Source organism: Nansenia antarctica (genome assembly GCF_963989245.1).
Source record: "Nansenia antarctica genome assembly, chromosome: 4".
NCBI lineage: Eukaryota > Metazoa > Chordata > Actinopteri > Argentiniformes > Microstomatidae > Nansenia > Nansenia antarctica.
Window position 1 is genome coordinate 53,970,515 of NC_137689.1, and position 22,486 is coordinate 53,993,000.

The 22,486-nt window shown below is 43.9% G+C and overlaps 1 protein-coding gene across 1 annotated transcript in view; it reads right to left on the reverse strand.

Annotated features, from left to right (window-relative positions):
• The window catches only part of gpsm1b (G protein signaling modulator 1b), a gene marked incomplete at its 3' end in the record, with an annotated part of 28,306 nt that overhangs the window by 995 nt on the left and 4,825 nt on the right, over positions 1–22,486 (reverse strand). Inside the window, exons 2-11 of the mRNA XM_080530186.1 lie at positions 15,774–15,995; positions 14,736–14,871; positions 14,017–14,159; positions 13,132–13,255; positions 12,785–12,900; positions 12,344–12,499; positions 10,551–10,659; positions 10,221–10,335; positions 6,833–6,903; positions 6,425–6,586 (exon numbers count right to left, since the gene is read on the reverse strand). Coding sequence (XP_080386312.1) covers positions 6,425–6,586; positions 6,833–6,903; positions 10,221–10,335; positions 10,551–10,659; positions 12,344–12,499; positions 12,785–12,900; positions 13,132–13,255; positions 14,017–14,159; positions 14,736–14,871; positions 15,774–15,995 — 1,354 coding nt within the window. The remainder of the gene's footprint in view (positions 1–6,424; positions 6,587–6,832; positions 6,904–10,220; positions 10,336–10,550; positions 10,660–12,343; positions 12,500–12,784; positions 12,901–13,131; positions 13,256–14,016; positions 14,160–14,735; positions 14,872–15,773; positions 15,996–22,486) is intronic.

The following is a 22,486-nucleotide window of genomic DNA, read 5'->3' on the forward strand; positions in this document are numbered from 1 at the left end:
TCCCACACACACACTGACCCATGTATGATATCCTGTTTATATCACTTTGTTTAGATGCTTGGGACTGCCTTGTTTGGGGTTTTGGGTTGTAGTGGATAAGGGGATTAAAGAGAGTCCTAGCATCGCAAGCTAAGTACTGTATACTCTTGAACTATCTGTGAAATGGCAACATTCTAGTGTTAGTGATTCTCTATTTGGAGTTCCACAGACAAATACACTCACCGAACACTTTATTAGGAACACTATACTAATACTAGGTAAGGGTTAGTTTTGCTCACAAAACAGCCGTAATTCTTTGTGGCCTTGATTCCACAAAATGTTGGAAACATTCCTTTGAGATTCTGGTCCATGATGACATGATTGCATCACGCAATTTCTTGATTTTTCAGGTGCACTTTCAGGCTGTGAATCTCGCGTTCTACCATATCCCAAAGGTGTTCTATTGGATTCAGATCCGGTGACTGGGAAGGCCACAGAAGAACACTGAACTCATTGTCATGTTCATGAAACCAGTTTCAGACGACTTTTGCTTTGTGACATGGTGCATTATCATGCTGGAAGTAGCCATTAGAAGATGGGTTCATTGTGGCCATGAAGAGATGCACATGATTAGCAACAATTAACGGGCCAAAAGTATGCCAAGAAAACATTCCCCACACCAATACACCACCTGAATGAATGAGAAGGTGTACATGTGTTCCTAATAAGACCTAATAAGACAGTCTGTCTGCTTGTTGCTATTAGTGAGATTCTCTAGTTTTAGCTCCAATGCAATCACTGGCAGTGTCAACTGTCTCTTAGGTGATTAGGTGATCTGTGTCATCACTATGGATGGGGGTTGGAATGACGCATAACTATGACGTTTGCCGATATTTTCCATTGGTGTTCATTAGAAATATGTGTGATGATTCAAGTTACGTGTGTAGATCTTGAATTAGGATTCCACCCTCGGTGCATAGCACCATAACCATAAATATACTATATTTATAATATATTGCACTGCATAACATCTTTGTATAGTACTGGACACTCAACATTCCCCCGTTGGCAGGACAGCACACAGACTGGTGCTCAGCTCAGACAATCTGACCAACCCAGATAGTGTAGGACCTACCAGGGGAGGCTGGTGGAGGTAGGTCCTAGGACGGGCTCATTGTAATGCATGGAATGGAATGAGGATTGGTATTAAACATGAGCTCATGGAATTGAACGAGCAATGGTATCAAACATGAGCTCATGTTTAATACCATTCCTCATTCCATTCTATGCATTCCAATGAGCCTGTCCTACCTAGAAAGTGTGGCCACCTTGACCCAGATTTCCAAGGTACTGTAACACAAATTGTCACAGGGGACCCATTAGAATGTTTAAAAATAACCTACACTTTTCTAGGATAATGATGATATTTTGTACGATTTTTACCATGAATATTCAATTTTGAATTGAAATTTACCTTCTGAAAATAACATCACCTCCCCAAGTCATTATATTGACTATATAAGAGATAAGAATATTGTTAACTTAAAAAAAAAAACAGTGAATTGGCTACAGTGATCTAATTTCATGTAGTTCATCCTCCCACAATAACATCCTTCTAGGTAGAACAAACAACACAGACAAATCCTACAATGTCTTCTTGGACTATGACAGTCACAGGACTGGCTCCAACCTTTAATCTCCAACCTCATGATAAATCAATGTTGAGTGTGTGTGTGTGTGTGTGTGTGTGTGTGTGTGTCCGTCTGCGTGCGTGCGTGTGTGTGCGCGCGCACGCGCGTGTGTTATCCCTTTGTGTCAATAGTGAAACCCCGGGCAGGTTAATGGAAGGAAAGGAGGGATGAAAGGAGGTGCGCCACAGGACCACGTCAGAAATCAATAATAGCTGATGGGGGCCCATTATATTCCCCGTCCTTAACATCCCCTCCCCCACCTCCCTCAACCCCCTAACCATTGCTCCCAGGGCTGATGATAATGGTCCAATCAACACCATACATAAGTGCCACAGAAATTTAACAGCTTGTACGGAACAATTGAGTGATTACTTTGTAGTAAGACCAAGCAGATACCGAATTTAGATCTACATGTATCTGCATGTTTCCCTTGATTGTTGAGAATCATCTAAACAGTGTGTTAGTGGATGAAAGCAAGTATCAGCGATTGAGAACTAGGTCAGACACAATATTTTACTGGAGGCAGTCACATTTTCAGAGGCAACTTTTCACTGGAAAACGTTGAGCCAAATTGCACTTCAAACAACATTGCAGTTTTACTGTTTGTCATAAAAACATTTAACTGCCACAAAATGTGTCAGGCTCTTCAGCAGAGTGAGAAATAGTAGGCACATAACGCCAATCAGAAACAGAAGAGATATCAGTTCAAATAATGCTATTCTTCGTCAAATACAAATGCAAATACCATAAAAGGGCTTACCGCAAAAACCTCTTGTTCCTGACGTCTCTCTCTCTCGCTCTCTCTTTCTCTGAGCACTCTCCCTTTTTCGATTCGCAACCCTGACTCACACCCCTCTCTCTTTCCCCCTTCACTCACCACTCTCCTCTTTTCCACCCTTCTCGTGCTCTGCTCTCATTCCCCCATCCCTCTCTGTTGATTCCCCTCTTCCGTATAGCCCCCTCCCTCTCTCCCTTCCCTCATCCCTCCTTCCCCTCTCCTCTCTTCTCTCCCTCCCACTCTCCCTCCTTCTCTCCCTCCCTCACGCTCTCTCTCTCTCCCCACCCCCCTCTCTCTCTCTCCCCCCCCCCCCCCCTCTCTCTCTCTCTCTGCTGTATGGGCCATCTTCGTCCCAACTGTGGGAAAGTAACTCATTACGGGGAGAGGGGGGTCCTCTGGTCAGGCTTACATTGTCAGCTGAGCAGAGGCGGGGGCACAGGGGGGAGGACAGGGAAGCGGAAAAGAGGGGTGATGGGGGTTCAATGGCAAATAGGTTGCATGCCATCACAGAAACACAGCGCAGACACCCAGCCACCAACAAATAACTAGAAAGAATTCTGGGACTATCAAGACACTGTTGCACACACGCACATAACACACACACACAAAATTGACAGAACACATTGGTTCCATCATCTTCCTGCATCTATACCAATACATTTATATACTATACAAATTGAATGGTCTCAATTGAATTCTGTGCTTTAATGGATTTGCATATTGACTAGCATAACAAACTTCCATGCTCTTACTGTCTCTCTGTTCGGTTCTCCCCTCTGCCTCTCTGTCTCTGTCTGGATCTGCCCTCTGCTTATGCATTGTTCAATTATTCAATTAAGCCACAGGGAGAGAGAGAGAGTGAGAGAGAGAAAGTGTGTGTGTGTGGGGGGAGGGTTTGTGCGTGTGTGCGTGCGTGCGTGTGTGTGTGTGTGGGGGGGGGAATGAGCTCTTCCTAAGTTACGTACATCATTGTTGCTATAGGAACCAGAGCTCCTACACTCCTTGCACCCTCTAACTTACACACACACACACACACACACACACACACACACACACACACACACACACACACACACATTGACATTTCTAAACTTCCCAGAGGCCCACTCCCTCCCCATCTCATTAAATGAGATTAAATAAATAATATTTTTGTGAGAAGATTGACTTGGACTGAAAACTCCAATATCAAGTGTTGTATGCTGTCTACGTGCATTAAAACGATGATGTCCATACTTTAGAATAAGAATCAAGTGAGTGATTTTTTTTCTTCTATAATTCATTCATATATGCCGTCTTCTCCTCAGCATCAGAGTGTGTCTGTGCTGAAGCCCAGGGTGAAATCAAAGCCATGCATCTACAGTATAGAGATCTTGATGAAACAAGCTGTATAGGCTCTCCACTGCACCAACCTTAATGATAACCATTAACTCTCTCCAAGTTATTTCCAGCCTCCCCTGACAAGCACAAAATAACAGCTTTCCTTCACACAATGGTTTCCTCGCTCGTTTAGCACGTCACGCCACTGATTACCACAATTAACAGCATAACCAAATTAGCATGCCTGGTTGGTTGCCTCAGGGAGGAAATTACAGCAAGACATGATCCCATTGGCTCTTACTCACCACGGACGTTTAGGGACAACAGCTGCACAAAGGGAATATTGTAGGAAATGATCTAGAACAGTCAGAAATTTGTGATTTCTTTCCGCTACATAGCTTTTATTTTTCTGGGGAATGTAGCACCATTAGACACACATTCCTCCCTTCGGCAAGTTCCTAACCTGGAAGCTCGTAGGGGGGATGTCTCAGTCAGGGGAGGCTGATGGAGGACGGGCTTATTGGAATGCATGGAATGGAATGAGGAGCCTCCACTGGTCTCAGTCATCTAAAGTGGCCTTCTCTCCTTAGCCCCTGTCGTTAACTATTCTATGCCGATCTTATACACTTCTCTCACCTATGACTCTTTTCCCACCTCTTATATGTGACAGCAGCTGGTGAAACTAGGGAACAAGTCGCCAACCAATCAAAACATTCAGACTTTTATTCTGAAATGTAAATATATTTCAACGTTGTTGAATCAATGACACACCCGCTAGTCAAGCCAAAACATTGCAATTCAATGGATTCGATGAGTAAATCCCACTACTCTACAATAACTAGTAAATAGTACCCCATTTTTCGGAATAAAAGTCTGAACGGTCCGTCGGTTGCCGACTTGTTCCCGGTTTCACCATCTGCTGTCACATTATGACTAATGTTACTGCTAAAAGGTGTTAAGACCCTTAGCAGTGTGTAGCCTTTACTTAACAGCCTTCTTCCTGACCTGATACTATGTATCGTGTTTGATACCATTCCTCATTGCATTCCATGCATGACAATGAGGATCCTCAGATTTCAACCTCCATGATCAGCCTCTGCTGGTTAGCATGCTAACCACATTTAGGACTTGTTATTCATCAGGTAGGTTTTCATTGATTGTTTAAAAGGCTGTCTTCCCTTTCAAAACACAGATGGATACAAGAGCTTTGAGACAGAGGATAATGCCTTTCAGGGGAACACTTTGATACAAAACGGAAACAAAAAGATTTAATTAGGAGCTTAGCTAAAGGAGTAACAAGGTACTCAGACCATATCGCTATCGGCAGCAAAGCCAAAGCCAGCGCACTTCAAGACGTATTGTCTCCAAGCCTATTATAAACCTTGACTACAAAGTTAAAAACAAGGTCTTTGTAATGGATGATGGTTATGAGTGGAAGCTGGGTGAAATATGGCTGAGTTGGACGGGCTCATTGTAATGCATGGATTGGAATAAGGACACATGGGAATGGTATCAAACATGTGTGTATGGCATTCCATTCTATGCATTACAATTTAGCCCATCCTCCGATTTCTACTACCACCAGCCTCTACTGAACTGTGTACAGTATTGCAAGCCCTAAGCCTCTCCACACTATGTGGTGAACCTATACAGATGTAAGAATAAGGCATGTGGAAATCAATTTCCAATCCAATTTCCAAGTTAGAGTAGATTCAGTTGAATCATGTGGGCCTCAACCATTGACCACTAACCGCTTGTGGTGATATTGACAGATAACCAGGAAGTGAAGTTGAAGAAGTGAAAATGATGGTGTAAAATGGAACCTAATGGAAGTCGCCCACTCTTCTCTCCCGGCTGTGACATTTATTCACCAACGTTTCGCCTCAATAGCCTTTCCTCTGGGTGATTGAAATGACCGACATGTCTACTAGGGGTGTAACGATACATCGATTCACATCGATGCATCGATTCATTGACTAACGATCTGATTACATCGACGCAATGTAAAAACATCGATCTATATCGTCATCTTAAAGATACACCTTTATTTTGAAATGGCACATTCTGCGTGACTGTCACCATTATATATGAGTTGCCTCTACCAAATCCGTCTAAAAAAGTCACGAGGAAAGTCCTGTCTTTCGCTTTTTAGCTTGAGGTGCGCTTGTTTTGGAATTCCATTCGCTGCAGCGGCCGCGCTCACCCCGCCCCCGTCCAGTTTCTCAACTGGATTGGACAGCGCCTTCGCCTGTCTGGGGGACATCGCTTGGCCGCGCAGTTTTGTTTCATAGGACATTAATGTTTTAAAGCTGAATATCTCTTGTTTGTGAGACTAGTGAACGGGTCTATTTTTCTTTTTGTAACAGAAGAATACTGTATAATACAATATGATTTAAATGCTGGATACCTGGAAGAGCTCACAAATAAAATGGTCAAATCATATTCTAGTTGTTTTTGTGAGTTGATAATTGTGTTAGATTGGCATATGATATCGCGTCATATCGATCATATCGTCATATCGATCTTGAATCGAATCGAATCGAAATCGTATCGTGACTGACATTGTGATATCGTCAAACATTGTATCGTCATACAAACAAATCGATATAATATCGTATCGTGATGAAGCTGGTGATTTACACCCCTAATGTCTACTCACTGGAGGGACCTGTACGGTGATGTCATCCGTGTCTACAGGGGAGTCGAGCCACGGCCTCTCGTCTGAAGACTGACTGTCTGCGTAGCACTTTCTCCTCCCCGGCTGAGACTGCTGACTCTTAGACCTCCTGGACGAGCTGTCCAGGTCCTGGCTGTCGCCATTCTGCAAGGAAATGGACAGAGATGGACTCATGCCTAAATCAGTTGATCACTTAAAAGGATATGCTTGGATGTGTGTATGTTAGTCATTGTGTGAACAGTGATTAGAGAAGGTATGACTGTTTCAGTATTGAGTAGGCGTACTCCAGGTCCTCTATAGATGACCCTGGGGGCGACTAACATGAGTTGTGGGGCAGAAAACTATAGAAAGTGAAAATGTACTTTTGTGTCGTTGTTTTTGTGAGGTTACCTTATCTGATGAGTACTTCCACAGTTCTACACTGTCCATGCTGTTTCTCTTGGCGAATTTGGGTCTGGCTCCTGCAGAAAAGACAGCAAAAGAAAGGATTAACACTAGAACAGCCATGGGTGGGGTCATTTGACCATGTGAGTAAAACAAAATGTATATCTTTGCACTCAAACAAATTTCAGGACCCTCCCTTTCAGGACCATGACTTTTCCTAGATATATGCGTTCTACCACCCAGTATCCTTCCATTTTCAAAATCACATCAGGATAAGCTAGTAGAAAGCTATTTTGCAGTTTTTCTGTGTAGGAGGCAGACACATTTACAAGACGCGCCAACTAGTGGTCTTGGTGTGTAAGTATCAGATTCCCATTGTAAAGAAAGGTCATTTGACCCCGAGGCGGCTCTTATAATAGGTCAAATAGACACAGCTGTTCTTAAGCACACAAGTGGATCCACAATGACAACATTGGCGATACAAAACCACACTGCTCTCACAGTCACAACAGCAGAGAGCTGACAACCACATGCTCTAAATTTTCTCTCAGACAGCTTACACTCTTCCCCCTAGTTTATATAATATCTATACAAGTTTCTTCTACGGTTGCTAAATCCGTCCAGCATGATTTTTCCATGTGTGTGCTTTCTCAGTTAGTCCTACAGTACTAGCCGTCTAGTAAGCTCTGATCTTGTGACCATGTGGTGGGAATGAAGTCCAGACAGTCACCCCGGGAAATCGGCTCTGAATAAGGGGCTTTTCATGAGCCATAGACCCAGGGGGATGTGGCACCTGGTTGTGCTAACCGTGTAACCAGCTTCATGTGATGCTTTTAAAAAGTAGAAGATCATAGTCGGTAGTAGGGTAGTAACCATAGTGAGCCTACACTACAGTACAGTATGCCCCAGGTATTGTAGTTTTGTCCTGCCAAGCTCCGGAGCTTTATTTTTAGGAAATTGTTGCATTCCTAAAGTTATGATTATCTTCTGTCATGTTTTTATTTCGAAAGTGTCTATTTGGATGTCGTTACTTGTGTGTGTGTGTGTGTGTGTGTGTGTGTGTGTGTGTGTGTGTGTGTGTGTGTCTAGGGGGCTAGCTCTTGACAAGGGGATGTTAACCCATACCCTTTTTGTACAGTAAGGTGGTGCTATGTGCGTCAGAGCTCATCTAATGAAAGAAACCATCGGTCACTCTTCCCACCAGTGTATCACACCCCAGGAGTGTACACAACCCCTTCCTGAGCTGGCTCTCAAAAAGAGACCCTGGCATACAGCAGTCAGTGTTATGACTGGCTGGTACTGTATACTGTATAAGCACCTGGCCTGTTTGTTTATCCATCTAAAATCGGTGTTGGTTTCATGCTGCATTTGGCCCCCCCATCTACAGTCTGCTGCATACGTGTCAAGTGTACTGACTCACCGAAGGACTGACTCACTTTGTGTCAGGCATAGAAATGAAATGGGTAGAATGGGTACAGGGGTATACTGTATGGAACATGTTTCCATTGTCTTTGACCTATCCAGTACAGAAGAATGTCACATTGTTGCATAGAAAACTCTGAGCACTCACAAACCAATAAAATCACACTATACCATTATGATGACCACTAGAATGTCCATTGTACCCATTCTAGTTCTATTTCTATGCTGTGAAGGGCAGTGCCTGGGACCCACCTAACCACAGTCTGTACAGCATGGGCTTGCTCCAAACAGACAGTTCTCAGTCTTAAATAAACATTTGTACACGCGCGGACGCACACACACACACACATACACACACAGGGCAGAGGCTGTTTCACCTGACTCACTATTTCCCTGGATATGGACAACACTCAGTGGACTGGGGTGACCTCCGACTGCAAACCAACACTGACCTGCCCAGTCAACCTTCTGTCCAAATCATCCCATAATCAGAGTACTGTACGCCCCACATAGCTTCTCTATCACTCTCCTCTCTCCCTACAATAAAACATCTAACCGTCTACAATAAAACATCGAACCAGCATACAGTACATGGCGCTCTGACCGTATATACATGAGAATGTATGAAATCCTTCTGAATTATTCCAGTTCATATTACAATAAATATGAATACAGTACATTGACAGATAACGTGCATAACTGCCTGGGAGAAACGTTATAAATGTGTGTATCCTTCAAACATACATATCTCCACTGTCTGACCTGGGATTGATTGAACCCGAGAAACGATAGAGCTTAAATGATGAGTGGTCAGACAGGCACCTGCCTGCCAGGCTTCTGGTCCTATTGGATCCCTTTAAGGGGCTCATCCATTATGGATTCACTCAGACTCTAGCCTGGCCATCAAGACGCACCGTCAGCACATCACTATTCTGTTGACAGAAGCACAATGCGGCGGTTCACGGCTGCGCACACGCACACACACACACACACACACACACACACACACACAATCTACAATAAGCCATGAGGCTCATAGCTATTTGCACAAGAATACATGCATGTGATCTCAAAGCTGAGCTGAAATCACTCCAAGCCAAGGTCATGTAGCCACATACTCTGTAAACAGATTGAATAGAGAATAGTGTTGACTTTACCTAAAGCTCTCTAAACCACATAGTCCAAACCATTACACTCCAGTACTGTATGCCAATTCACTACAGACGTGTTACCTTCCATTAGATTTAGACTGGTATATTATTCAAATGCACAGTACTAACTTGAACTTTACAGTAAAGGCTTGAACTTGCTTACCGCATACTCCAGGGAGCTATTCAAATGGTTCGTAATTGTTTTCAGTTGGTACAAAGTGGAGATAAAGCGTTGCGATAATTATCTTCTGTATTTTCCTCTTCATATACTGTAGTAATTAGTCCAATGAGAGCCCCTTAGCACTCTAAACCTGGCCTCTCTCACTCATCTCACAGTTGGGTGAAGGAGTGGTGAGATATTTTTTCCTCAGTGTGTGTGTGTGTATGTGTGTGTGTGTCAGTATGTGTGTGCCTTGGACAGAGCAAGTGTGAGGGCGGGGTGAGAGGGAGAGGGAGGAGAAAAGCCACAGCCTGTGGACCAGGGCTTGTCAGACACATAAACACTTACTGTACTCCATGTATGAGTTATTATTATCACTGTATAGTTCTAGTACTATTACTGCCATTCTCACCCAGAGCACTGCATCTTATTTTTCCACTTATGCACAGATCTAGAATCAGAGTGTCCTGTCCTAAATCCTCCACACGACCGTTAGAACGGAAGAACACAAAACTGACCTTGGATCAGTGACTACAGAGACAACTTCATCCTACTCCAGAGGATGCCAATACTGTAGGCATTTCTAAGTTTCAGTCTCACACTCAGTGACAGTTTTCACCCAAATTCAAGGGCAAACTAAACGTGGAGATCTGTCTCTCACCTTGCACCTCGAACTCCGACCCACAGGGCGAAAGGTCACTCTCGTTGACCCCCAGAGCCTCCATCAGCTGTTCCACGTTCATCCTGGAGGTCAGCTCCCCGTTCCTGTCCCCAATCTGAGAGACGGAGCAGAAGTGTGGAAATGAAAAAGAGGGGAAGGAGTGAGAGAACATAGAGAAAAAGGAGGGGCCTTAGTGACAACAAGGCCCATGCAAGGTCATGCAACATACAGGTATAGCATACATGTTGTTTTTTTTCCCAATATGGGGATATATTTGTGTAAGCTGTGTTAAGTGTGTAAAAGTGAGTGTGTGTCGTAAGTACTAGTCACCTCTCTGGAGATGTCCAGGTGTTTACGGGCGTAGTTCAGCGCCTGGCGATGGTTCCCTAACGACACGTAGGCATTTCCCAGGCTCCAGCAAGCACGGCCCTCGCCAACCCTACACACACACACAGTTATTAAGGGAAACAATGGAACAACAAGTGTGTGTCCGTGCATAGCAGTGGCGGCTGGCCAATAGAGGGCGCTAGGGCGCCGCCCCCACCTTCCAACGCAGCCCCACTTCCTAGTTGCTACTTGTAAAATATTTTTTTAAATAAACATTGTTTATTCATAAAATGCGGCTGATATTCTGTCGGCGCCTATCAGCATTCATTAAAAATCCTCCAATACAATAAACATTTTATCTGTGTGTGTGTAAAATTCACTGTGAAAATACATAGGGGAGGAGTCGGGGCGCCGGCCGAATGGCAGTCTATGGCAGTCCAAATACTTTTGGCTTACACGTGAGCTGTAGCAGCGCTCCAATTGGCTGTCTCCTATTTCTCGGTCGGGGCGCAAAAAATGCGCCCCGAGCATGCGCAGATTATAGGCTTACCTAGGCTGCAGCCTAGGGCCACTACCACTAGGGGTAGTAAAAATTAAAAAATGCGTGAGACTTGAGAGCCCTGAATATCCGGTTGTTAAGTCTGACGTCAAACGTGACGTTTTGCAATTTCCGGGTCCAAACCAGAAATTCTCTGCACCAGAATACCAGTGTACTACAGCGGTAGAATGACAGTTGAATCGTTTTTTAGACTCGGATCTATTCATACAACAAGGGACACAGCACTTTCCCGTTTTCCCCATATTGTCAGGGTATTTGAGCCTCGGAAAAGCGCTATATAAATATAATTAATTATTATTATTATTGCGGCATTTCGAAGACAGCGCCTCAGCCAACTTTGGACCCGGAAAAACGTCGCGACTTAACAACCGATATTCGGACAGACAACAGGAGAGGAGAGCAACAGAGAGACAGAACTGAGGTGAGGTGAGCAACAGAGATAGTTCAGGATGATAACAAACAGTTCAGTATGACAGAGACAACTAATAGAAAGACAACTGTATGATTATAGAGTTTACATGTTCAAGGAAATATTGTATGATAATAGAAAGGTACACTTTAATTTAATTAAAGAAGTAACAAAGAACACATTTATTATCACAATTGCATTGTGTTCCATGTCTTTCTCCATTGAATAAATAATGCCTAGTTGAATGGCTAAACAAGACAACTGTCTGGACAGTACTGCTAGAATTATTCACCTTACCGCTGCACAGATAGACAAAGGGTATAAGTCCATTCTGTTAACATTAGGTCTACTCTGCTAACAAAGACTATTCCAGTTGATTTGTCAGTTGTTGTGCATTATATTTGTGTTGTGTTTGCAGTTTGCCCTTTAATAAGTTATATATAAAAATAATTAAGTTATATATATATTCTCATGCTAAAATCGACTGTAAATCCAGATTTTAAAGTTGATATTCTTCCCCGTGGAGCATGCCATAACCTGTGCCCCACCCAAAATGTTTATCACCAGCCGCCACTGGTGCATAGGTGTGTGTTTAGATTAGATTAGATTCAATCTTTTTGTCATTGACAGAGTACAAGTACAAAGAAAATGAAACACAGTTCGGCATCTAGTGTGTGTGTGTGTGTGTGTGTGTGTGTGTGTGTGGGTGTGTGTGTGTGTGTGTGTGCGTGCGTGCATGTGTGTGCGTGTGTGTGTGTGCGTGCGCACATTGCATCCGTGCATGTGTGTGCACATGTGTGTATGTGTGTGTGTGTGTGTGTACTCTACCTGTCGGTAAGCTCCTGGGCTATGAGTAGGTGTTTGAGGTGGTAGTCTATAGCTCTCTCGTACTGCTGGAGGAGGGTGTAGGTGTTCCCCAGACTATAGCAGGCCTGAGCCTCCATCACCTGGTCTTTCAGCTGGCGGGACAGTTGCAGGGTTTTCCTATAGATGGTAAAGAGAGAGAGATGAGGAAGAGAGAGCAGAGAGGGGGGATATGTAATGTTAATTTTTGTTTCAAATGTGTTTTGCTTTTTCAACATATGATTGCTACTTTCATGCCAGTCAGGTTTCAAATTGCCAGACAGAAGAGTGAATAGAGCGTGGTGAAGTATTTGGAGTAATTCAAATGCAATCCTCATGTTCTATGGATCAGTGGTGAGGCTCTCTGACCAGTACTGGTTTATACACATCATGTCCACTAGATGTCAGTGTGGTGCCTCCGTTCACCTGTAGTACTCTGTGGCTGTGTTGAACTGGCCCAGGAATATCAGAGCGTTGCCTAGGTTACTGTAGGCTCTGCGTTCGGCGGCTTTGTCTCCAAATTCTTTGGCGATGGAGAGACGCTGTGAGAAAACAGGAAATGAGAAAGCGTCACTGTCATGAAGTACGCACATTGGCCTATGTGTATATCTCTGATCTCATTAAGCTTTGATAGGAAATTCACTTATTCACTTGAAGTATGTCTTGTAATGTTTTCACTCTGTGGCTGATCTAAATGATCTAACGATTGATGGTATCTAAATGAAGCCACCGTCTGTAAGATTTGACGTTCACCAGTGTGACCAGTAACTCACCTGTCTGTGGAACTTGATGGCCTCCACAAAGTTTCCCAGCAGGTAGTGGGTGTTGCCTAAGTTACCAAAGGCCCTCCCCTGGGCGGCTCGATCGCCCAGCTCTTTGACCAGACACAAGTTCATCCTACAGAGAGAGAGATAGAGATAGATAGAGATAGATAGATAGAGAGAGAGACAGAGAGACAGAGAGAGACAGACAGACAGACAGACAGACAGACAGACAGACAAAGAGATGGACAGAGAGAGAGGGGGGGGGCGGGGTTAATGTATATATGGCCTATTCCTTTTGATTAATTGACTAATACAGTAGCAACTTCAATTTCTGTCACAACAGTGTTAGTCTTAGTATTACATTTATGCTTCAGTGAATCAAGTCTCATTCTTGTCGTAAACATAGCTCCCCTCTGTACCTCCTAGTTGTTTAACATTACAGTACTACTGTATTTACATTTCCAGATGGCCGGCCTGTCACAATGTTGTCATACCAAACACTCAGCCTGCCAATGTGTGTCCACAGTGTGTCCTGGGTTTGTACAGTACTGCAGCCATCTATTTTAAGTGTAAAGGCGATAATTCCTTAATATTCTCATGGGTCGCCGTCTCTCCTATTATCCCTCTGACAACATGATGTGCTAATTACCCACAGCTAGTAATGAGGGAGCATTTCATTTAAGAGTAGCTAATGGCCCAGTGGGAAATATATAGTGTGTGCGTGTGTGTGTGTGTGTGTGTGTGTGTGTGTGTGTGTGTGTGTGTGTGTGTGTGTGGTGTGTGTGTGTGTGTGTGTGTGTGTGTGTGTGTGTGTGTGTGTGTGTCTGTGGTCTGTGTGTGTGTGTGTGTGTGTGCATGTGCGTACAGACACATGTAAGCTCTTACAACACTCACTCATAGAAGCCAGTAGCCCTCTGAAGGGTATCTCTGACATCCAGAGGCAGGTCACCAGGGTCCTGTGTGCAACCCCACAGATGCTGCTTGCCCTTGGCATGGAACACATTACCTATGTTGTACAGAGCCCTGGCCTCCCCTACCTGGCAGGGGACACAGGAAGACAGAGAGAGAGAGATGTAGGAAAAACAGGATGCTAGCTGTGTATTGAAGTGGTGAACACACGGGTCGGGAGTGAAGACTATTACAGTACACTGGTGAGGACTATACTATAAAAACATCTGTGCTATTAAAATTCATTATCATTCGAAATGTATTGGAGTGCCATCCGTTCTTAATTTTTTAATGAGTGTAGGCTGTTCCTGTCATACTGTAAGAGGTACTTCATCTGGCGGGAGGCACTCATTGTAATTCGACTGATTTCGAGAGCAGATTAGTGTATGTTGTTGTGTTACAGTGACAGTATGATGTGTGTGCACTTTCATGTTTGTGTGATATGTCAGATGTCTGTGGTGTTGTACATTAGATGTACTAGCTGTTGTTGTTGGAGTTGTGCTTGTAATTAGGATAGATTAAAGGCACAATGTGGATTAAAGGTATGACATTGTCGTTGGAATTGTGCAAGTGCGTGGATGCATGTGTGTATGTGTGTGCGTGTGTGTGTGTGCGGGCGGGCAGGCGTGTGTGTGTGTGTGTGTGTGTGTGTGTGTGTGTGTTACCTTGTCCCCCTGCTCCTGGGAGATGTCCAGGTGTCTCTGACAGCACACCGCTGCCTCGTCGAAGCGCCCCAACACCTTTAGCGTGTTTCCAAGGTTACCGCTGGCTTTCCCCTCCCCTATCCTGTCCCCTATCGTCCTGTGGATAGGAAACATCTCATTTCAATGTCATGTTGTATATTATTCAGGGCACATCACCAGGAAAAACCCTGGGCATTCGTTGGCTTATCATTATACTGTATCATATGATTTTTCCTGGCCAGGTCCGTTAAAACTCCAGGTTTGCATCATACCAGCGGCTCTGAAGTTTACTGATGTGATTATGGAGCAGTCTCCTCCGTCTTAAGAGGAGGTGCCATGGATCATGCTGTGACTGTAATGTAGCAAGGGAACGGACTCCTGGGGAGTTGAATCGCTACGCTGCAAGGACAACAACTGCACACCTTGCCACAGGGGACTAGATTAGCCATATGAGTTAAATACCAAGAGGGTTGTTCAGCATCATTTTCTAGGAGGGAGAAGCAGGTGTTTAAATATCCATAATGAATAACAACTAGCCTATTTGATCTCTTGTTATGCTTTGTGAACCACTTCATTTATGCATCAAACCAGTTCATTTTTTTTTTAATATATTTTTTTTTAATAATACATTTTTTATAGGTTATTTTTACATATCTGCACTGCTGCCTACATAATTGCCCCTTGTGGGATACATTATTGAAACACGCAGACACAAGAATTCGGCTGTTTGAGAGAAGGTATGAGTCCTCTCCAGCCTGCCCAGTGGTGAGTCTATGTTGTTTTAGTAGACCAACAAACCTTGTAGCAGGTGTCGAAGCTGAGAGTGCTGGAAAACCTTGTTTGTGGACAGGATGTCGATTTCTGAGACTCAATTGAATTCGGCTATAATACGTTTATATGACACTTAAAACGTACTATTTTAAATTCATGTCAATGTAATGCTAACATCCCAGACTGTCAAGCTCTCAGCGACTGATTGAATCCATGATCAAGCTTGGCCGTGGTCAGGTATGTTCTCACCTGGCCAGCGTGAGGTCATGTCGGTGGTACTCCAGGGCCTTTCCATACTCCTTCAGGTAGAAGTAGGCGTTGCCCAGTTGGCTATAGATGGCACTGAGGGTCTTCAGGTCATCTGTGCCCACCTGTACCGCCGCCTCGAAGAACGCTGTCCCCCCTTTAAAGTCCCCCGCCTTACATAGCCTTTCCCCCTCCAGAGCCAACTCCAGACATGAGGCCTCCATCCTAAACACACAAACACACACACACGCACGCGCACACACACACACACACACACACACACACACCAGGGAGAGAGAAAGGAAGAGAGACAACATCAGTATTGTAGCGTCATTGTGACGTTACCACGGTAGCGATATCAGGAAACGGTGTCCTTGTGTGACAATGACATGTGATTTTTCTTTTGTCTTTTTATGTATCTTTGAATTACAGTAAGATGTCAATGTACCGTACTTTATATGTCCGGTCTTTGTTGGACTCAATATAGTATATTTCGGTTGACGAGGAGGTTTTACCCACTGGAACTATACGTATGCATGCACATAATATGTGCTAAAAATATTATTTTCGACCCCAACGACAGTGGCTCAAATCCCGGTCTGAGCCTTTCTGTGCTGTCTATCTTCTTCCTCTGTACCCCTCCATCATTCCTCCTGTCTGAAACATGTCAATGAAATAAGAAAGGAGGATGGCATCCAGTCATGTAGCAAATCCATATGGAATATTCAAGAAATTGCTTGAGAAGTCAGGTGGTGTGTTATTACTTATAGTTCAGATTTTGTCCGGGGAGATGAGCGGTTCCGAAGAACCAGTGATTAGCAGCCAAACCTGGCTTACTGCTGCATTCTGAGTGAGGGCAGGCCCAGAAAAGATGCTCAGTGGTTCCCTCAAATACAAAGGACACACCAGGGGTCATGGTCAAAGGACACAGAAGGGGTCGTGGTCAAAGGGCACAGAAGGGGTCATGGTCAAAGGCAGGTTTCTTTCTAGTTACTATTTGGACCGACTGCCTCAGGGGACGTTCTAGAGCTAGGTGGGTCGTTTAAATAGACAGAAATGTTGTCAAGACATTAAGTGACTGGACAGATAGGGGCACACCTCCCTACATCCATGAGGAAAAGCTTATTTTGCAAAAAGATTGTTAGCCTTCGACTAAGGTCTGTGTGGTCTCGTGAGATAATAAATCATAATAACAATAAAAAAGACTCAAGCCAAAATGTGATGAAAAGAATGAGTGGCAAAAGTCCTGTTATGTGTCTTTGAATTACACTAACCCTAACCCTGTACTGTATAGCTACTGTATGTATTTGTTGGATGTTGTTTGTGGTCAGTACAGTATGTTGGTGGATCGAGTCAATTTCTAATATAAAATATGTGCATCTGTCTTTAAATTGGACCTTTTAGTAAAACAAAATGCAGAAATGTTTGTTGTGTTCAAGTCAAACCCCTTCCACAAACATGTATTACATATCCCAGGCTATACTACTGCATAATCTATATATCAACCCCAAATAATATCGAAGCTGAAATGAGGATGAGGACATGTCCTGGTTATATGAAATGTACTTGTGGGTGACATTGGGTCTGTTACTGGAAGTGATTCAGGGGAATCGTACAGCGTACAGAGAAAAATAGCATATCTGGGAGGTATCCCAAAGGCAGCAGTGGCTGCCTGAGTCCCTGTCACTCTGCTGCTACCTTGGCAACAGTGTCAGGAACACCGACGCCTCAGAGAGAGAGAAAAACGTTGCACTCTCAGCTCATTCCTGCACAGCTCACTCTGTTCCTAACCACCCAGAGGCATAAGTATTTCGCTCTGTACTGTAAGTGTTTCCCTCTGTTCCTCCACCAGCTGAACTGAAGTGAAAATAACACAGACCATAACTTCTTCCACCCATTGAAAATGAACCCCCTGCCGACTCCTGGAGCTAATCATAATCAGTATCTACATACAGCAATATATATCTCAACGGACCTCACCTGGATACTGTCGATGAAATGACATTTCAAACCCACAAGAAGGTGTTTACAATGTTTCCCACAGAGCCCTCTTTGCCTGTAATACTCATAGAAGTCTCCAATCACCAGCCTAATAAACAAGAGAGAAGCTCAATGCACAACAGCAGGCCAAACCTTACAGTATAAACACACCCAGAGGGTGTTCATTTCTAACCAAACACTGTAGCTTCGATATTGTCCAAGCAAAATATTATTTTTCAGTGTAGGCCCTGCAATGTATAACTCAAGAGAGCATATTGTCAAGGGGTTTGGATTTTGTCAATAGTGTAAAAATAGTATTCTCTTTACAGTATTCTCTTTTTCACCATTAAATTATAATGAAAGGCTTTTCTGCCAGGAATAACTAGCCGCCTAACGGAAAGCCGGGTCAGAGCACTATGAGGAGGAATCTCACTGTATTCATACTCTCTCTACCTCCAGAATGCCTTAGTTACCATGGTAACTGTCTGGTCAGTGAAGATGTGTAAGTCAGCCAACAACTCGCCTCTGTCTGTCTGTCTGTCTGTCTGTCTGAAAACTGTAAAGAGAATCTGTGTCTGTCTCTCTGTCTCTCTATCTGTCTCTCTCTCTCTCTCTCTTTCCCTCTCTCTCTCTCTCTCTCGTTCACACTCTCTCTTTCTCTAACTATCTCTCTTGGGATCTCTCTTTCTCTCTCTCTCGTTCACACTCTCTCTTTCTCTCTCTCTCTCGTTCACACTCTCTCTTTCTCTAACTCTCTCTCTTGGGATCTCTCTCTCTCTCTCTCTCTTTCTCGTTCACACTCTCTTTTTCTCTCTTACTCTCTCTCTCTTGTGGTCTCTCTCTCTCAGTGCCCAGTCAAACCCAGTCATTTGTTTTCCAAGGCAAAACAAGAGCAAACTTCATTCTTTTAGCTCCAGCGGTCTGAAAGCTATTCCACACAACTCTGGCATGATCACACAGCGAGCTCCATTCCTGAGTGGTTTCCAACAACCTCCCCACAGTCGTGTGAGAATGATATGAGAGAAGCTGGAAACAACTGGAACTAAATACTCAGCTAAAAGACAGCTCTGCGTACAGAGAAGTGAGGATTAACCTACAATCTAATCTAGATTACAATGTTTCAGACTCAGTAGCACTTTAATACATGCTCCATTGCTTGCCTGGTATTTACATGATATTAATATTACAGCACACAAATCATCTATCAATTTCAAAGGCATTCATAGGCGTAAGCGAAACGTCTGCCAAATGATCATATAGGCTATGTTGAAATCACCAAACAACATACCAACATACCTCATATTGCTCCTAGGCATGAATGAAATAAAGTGCTACCCCTGAATCTATAGTTATATTGTTATACTACAGATGTATGAACGTCACTTTGAATAAAAGTGTCAGCTAAATGGAATATATAATGATATGACAGGATATGATGCTGCTGTAGAGCGTCACCAATGCCGTACCTGCGTTTGTGTTTGGTGCGTGTTTTCTCCACATACACCCCCAGCTCCAGCCGTAGAGGCCCCAGGAGGACCTGTGGTCGGGGGCCATGGTGGAGCAGCCTGCACACCGCCCTCTGGGCCCCCGTCAGGGGACGCGATTCTATCTCAGACGGCATACACTGAGACGACATTACAGTCAAAGTCAACTAAATCTCAGCACAGAGACAGTCAGTTCAGGGGTGTATGGATAATGAATTCAGGGGTGTGAATTCAAGTGGAAGTTGCTCATAAATCCTCCTATATATCGTATCCCCAAGCAAGTTCCATTCCAAAAAATCCATGAAACTACAGTATAAAAACAATGCAATGCCACACCTCATACACACACAGGTTGGAGATGTTGGTCAGTATCCAAGATCAGTCGATAGGCATGCAGATGCCCAACAGCCTGCTTGTCAGAGTCAATTGATTCTCGTCCATTACATTACACAGCCTCAGCGATGCTGCAGTGAACCTGGACCCATTCCCGTTGGAGATACAGCACGCGCTTCAAAGACGAAAATAACATCTGCTCCTCAGGACTCCCGAATACTCAGTCCTCCTAACTATAAACCTCCACAGAAACCGAGACAATGTCAGGCATTACAACAACAACAATGCAGGTGGATCAGTAGAACGTCCAAACTTGACAAACTAACAAAGCGACAACGTCAGACTACTCCTTCCAAGAAAGTGAGGACACAGCACACACGTCGCTCTTAGATATCCACTAAACACTTCAAACTCTGGGGTCAGAATCATCTCAAACGCGCAGGTGAGTTAGTAACCAGCTAGTAGAGTGTAGTCCTCTTTGTGAACGGTGATGTACGGTCCTTGTCTGATGCCCCTGTGAGAGTGTGCTCTCTCTATCCATGTTGTGCCATGTTTGCTAAGAGAGAGAGACGATCATGGAGGACAGCGGGGAACAACGGATGACGACAGTGTGACACCAGCGACTCTCAGAGAGAGAGAGAGAGAGGAAGAGAGAGAGGGGGGGAGGAGGCAGGGAGATAGTGAGGAAGAGGAAGAGAGAGAATCTAATCCTATCCTTAATCCAATGACCTGCAGCTCGTCTGTGAAGGACTCACAGTGGGCCAAGCACTCTACCCTAATCCTGCTATTTGATGACCCTGCAGTAACTATATAAGCCCCACAGGGCAGGGTAGACTGAAGGGACCATTGTGACCAGCATCTCATGGACTATGTGTTTCCTCCACTGGACAGTAGAGGACGTAGGCTAGACTGGTAGTGGTCAAAGGCACCCATGGGCCACATGAGGAATTTATTTTATTTAATTTTACCCCCCCCCCCCCACACACACACACACACACACACACACACACACACACACACACACACACACACACACACACACACACACACACACACACACACACACACACACACACATCTCCCCTTTATAAAATGTATTCTGAAAGGATTGGATTGGTTTAGGCAAGATCATGAAAAGCCCACCTTGCCTACCAGAGGGAAAGATACAGCAGACCATCTTCCATGTGTCAATTCAAACCTTTCAGATCTAAACTGGCATCTTTGGCGATAGGGGTAGGTTTTTTGGGGGGACAGGGCCAAAGCATCCATCACATCAAAGAAACATGTCTCCCACTGTCCAGTGATCACAGAGAGACTGCTGCCTGACTGAGGGTTTGATCTCAGTGTGAGGTACCTTGGGGTCATGCCAGGCTAGAGCCTGCTTGGTTGATGGACATCTCTCTCTCTCTTTCTCTCTCTCTCTCTCTCTCTCTCTCTCTCTCTCTCTCTCTCTCTCTCTCTCTCTCTCTCTCTCTTCTCTCTTTCTCTCTCTCTCTCTCTCTCTCTCTCAAATACAATCACTCACACACAGACAGGCACACATACACATACATACACACACATACCACAGAGCTCCATCTTCATACCCTGGAGATATCTTTCTGATTGCCCCTTCCTAAATGGGCTCTGATGTTGTGTGATTGTTACACAACATCTAGTGTCCTAGATCCTAGATCTTCTGTCTGGCCAGTCATTTTCAGTGTCTCCCTAGGCTTGGTCCCTTTTGGAGGCTTAGATCCGGGTATTGCTCTAGGCATTCTGCAACATTGACTATGTACTTACAATATACAATGCAAAATTATTTTCAACTCAAAGTCAAATAAACATTGTGACCATGGATTGTCCAACCCTCATCCGGTCATATGACCTCATATTACCTTGACAGACAGCCTAATCTCAGATTAGGACAATGAGCATTGGAGTCAGGTTGGATTAAGTGGAGGAGGGCTATTAGCTGAGAGTGCTGAGACGGTTGTAGCTTACTGACTTTATGACATGACTAATATGATCAAGGCACTGTCAACCCACAAACCAGGAAGTAAACAGGAAACAGCCAAATACAATTACTTTATGGACAATAGTTATAGGGCTTTCTCTTTGGCCTGAACATTTATTTCGTTGCAACCAGTGCAGTGTTATTTCATACAGAAATGATTGTTTGTGAAAAAGAACAATCTGGACATACAAAGGGGTAAAAGCATAAATTATAATTTACTTGGGAGAACAAATCATAACGTGGGTGAGAAGAAGAGAGAATTTAACACCAAGCGAGGTTTAGTTCAATGTTTACTCTAGGCATTTGATATTAGTGGTCTCATTTGTACTGTGAGGTTGCTGAAGTGGCCAAGAGGGCCAGGATAAACCTCATGAGATTGAAGTCTCAAACAGTCCAAAAATATAAAACTCTCTCCAATAAATATTTCCATAGACATGCCTGAAATACACCAGAGAGAGAAGGGAAATTGTGTTTAAAGCAGGATCAAAGGGGGAGCCATGGTTACGGAGGCCAAAGATAGTACTTTACTCAAAGTGATAATATTTTCCTTCAGTCACGGTCAGTCTCCACCTGGCAACACTAAGTCAATACTGGGTTTCCATGATATTCTCAGTAGAAAGGAGTGTCTGGTGGTTTTGGTTCAGATATTGTGATTCTGTGAGCTGAAATGGGTGCTGGAGTATATCACTTTGGAACGTTTTTAGGAATGACTGTCTTTTCATATCCTGACCTTGAATATCTTCACAAGTTAGCTCGCCTGTTTTGGTATGATATACAGACGTAATTTAGATTCAGAAGAATGAGAAACTACCTACACTAGACGCACCAAAAAAAAAAAAAATTACTATGAGAGGCACTAAAGAGAAACAGAGTGAGAGCGTGGGAGAGGGAGAGACAGAAAAAGAACATGGAAGCCCATGACA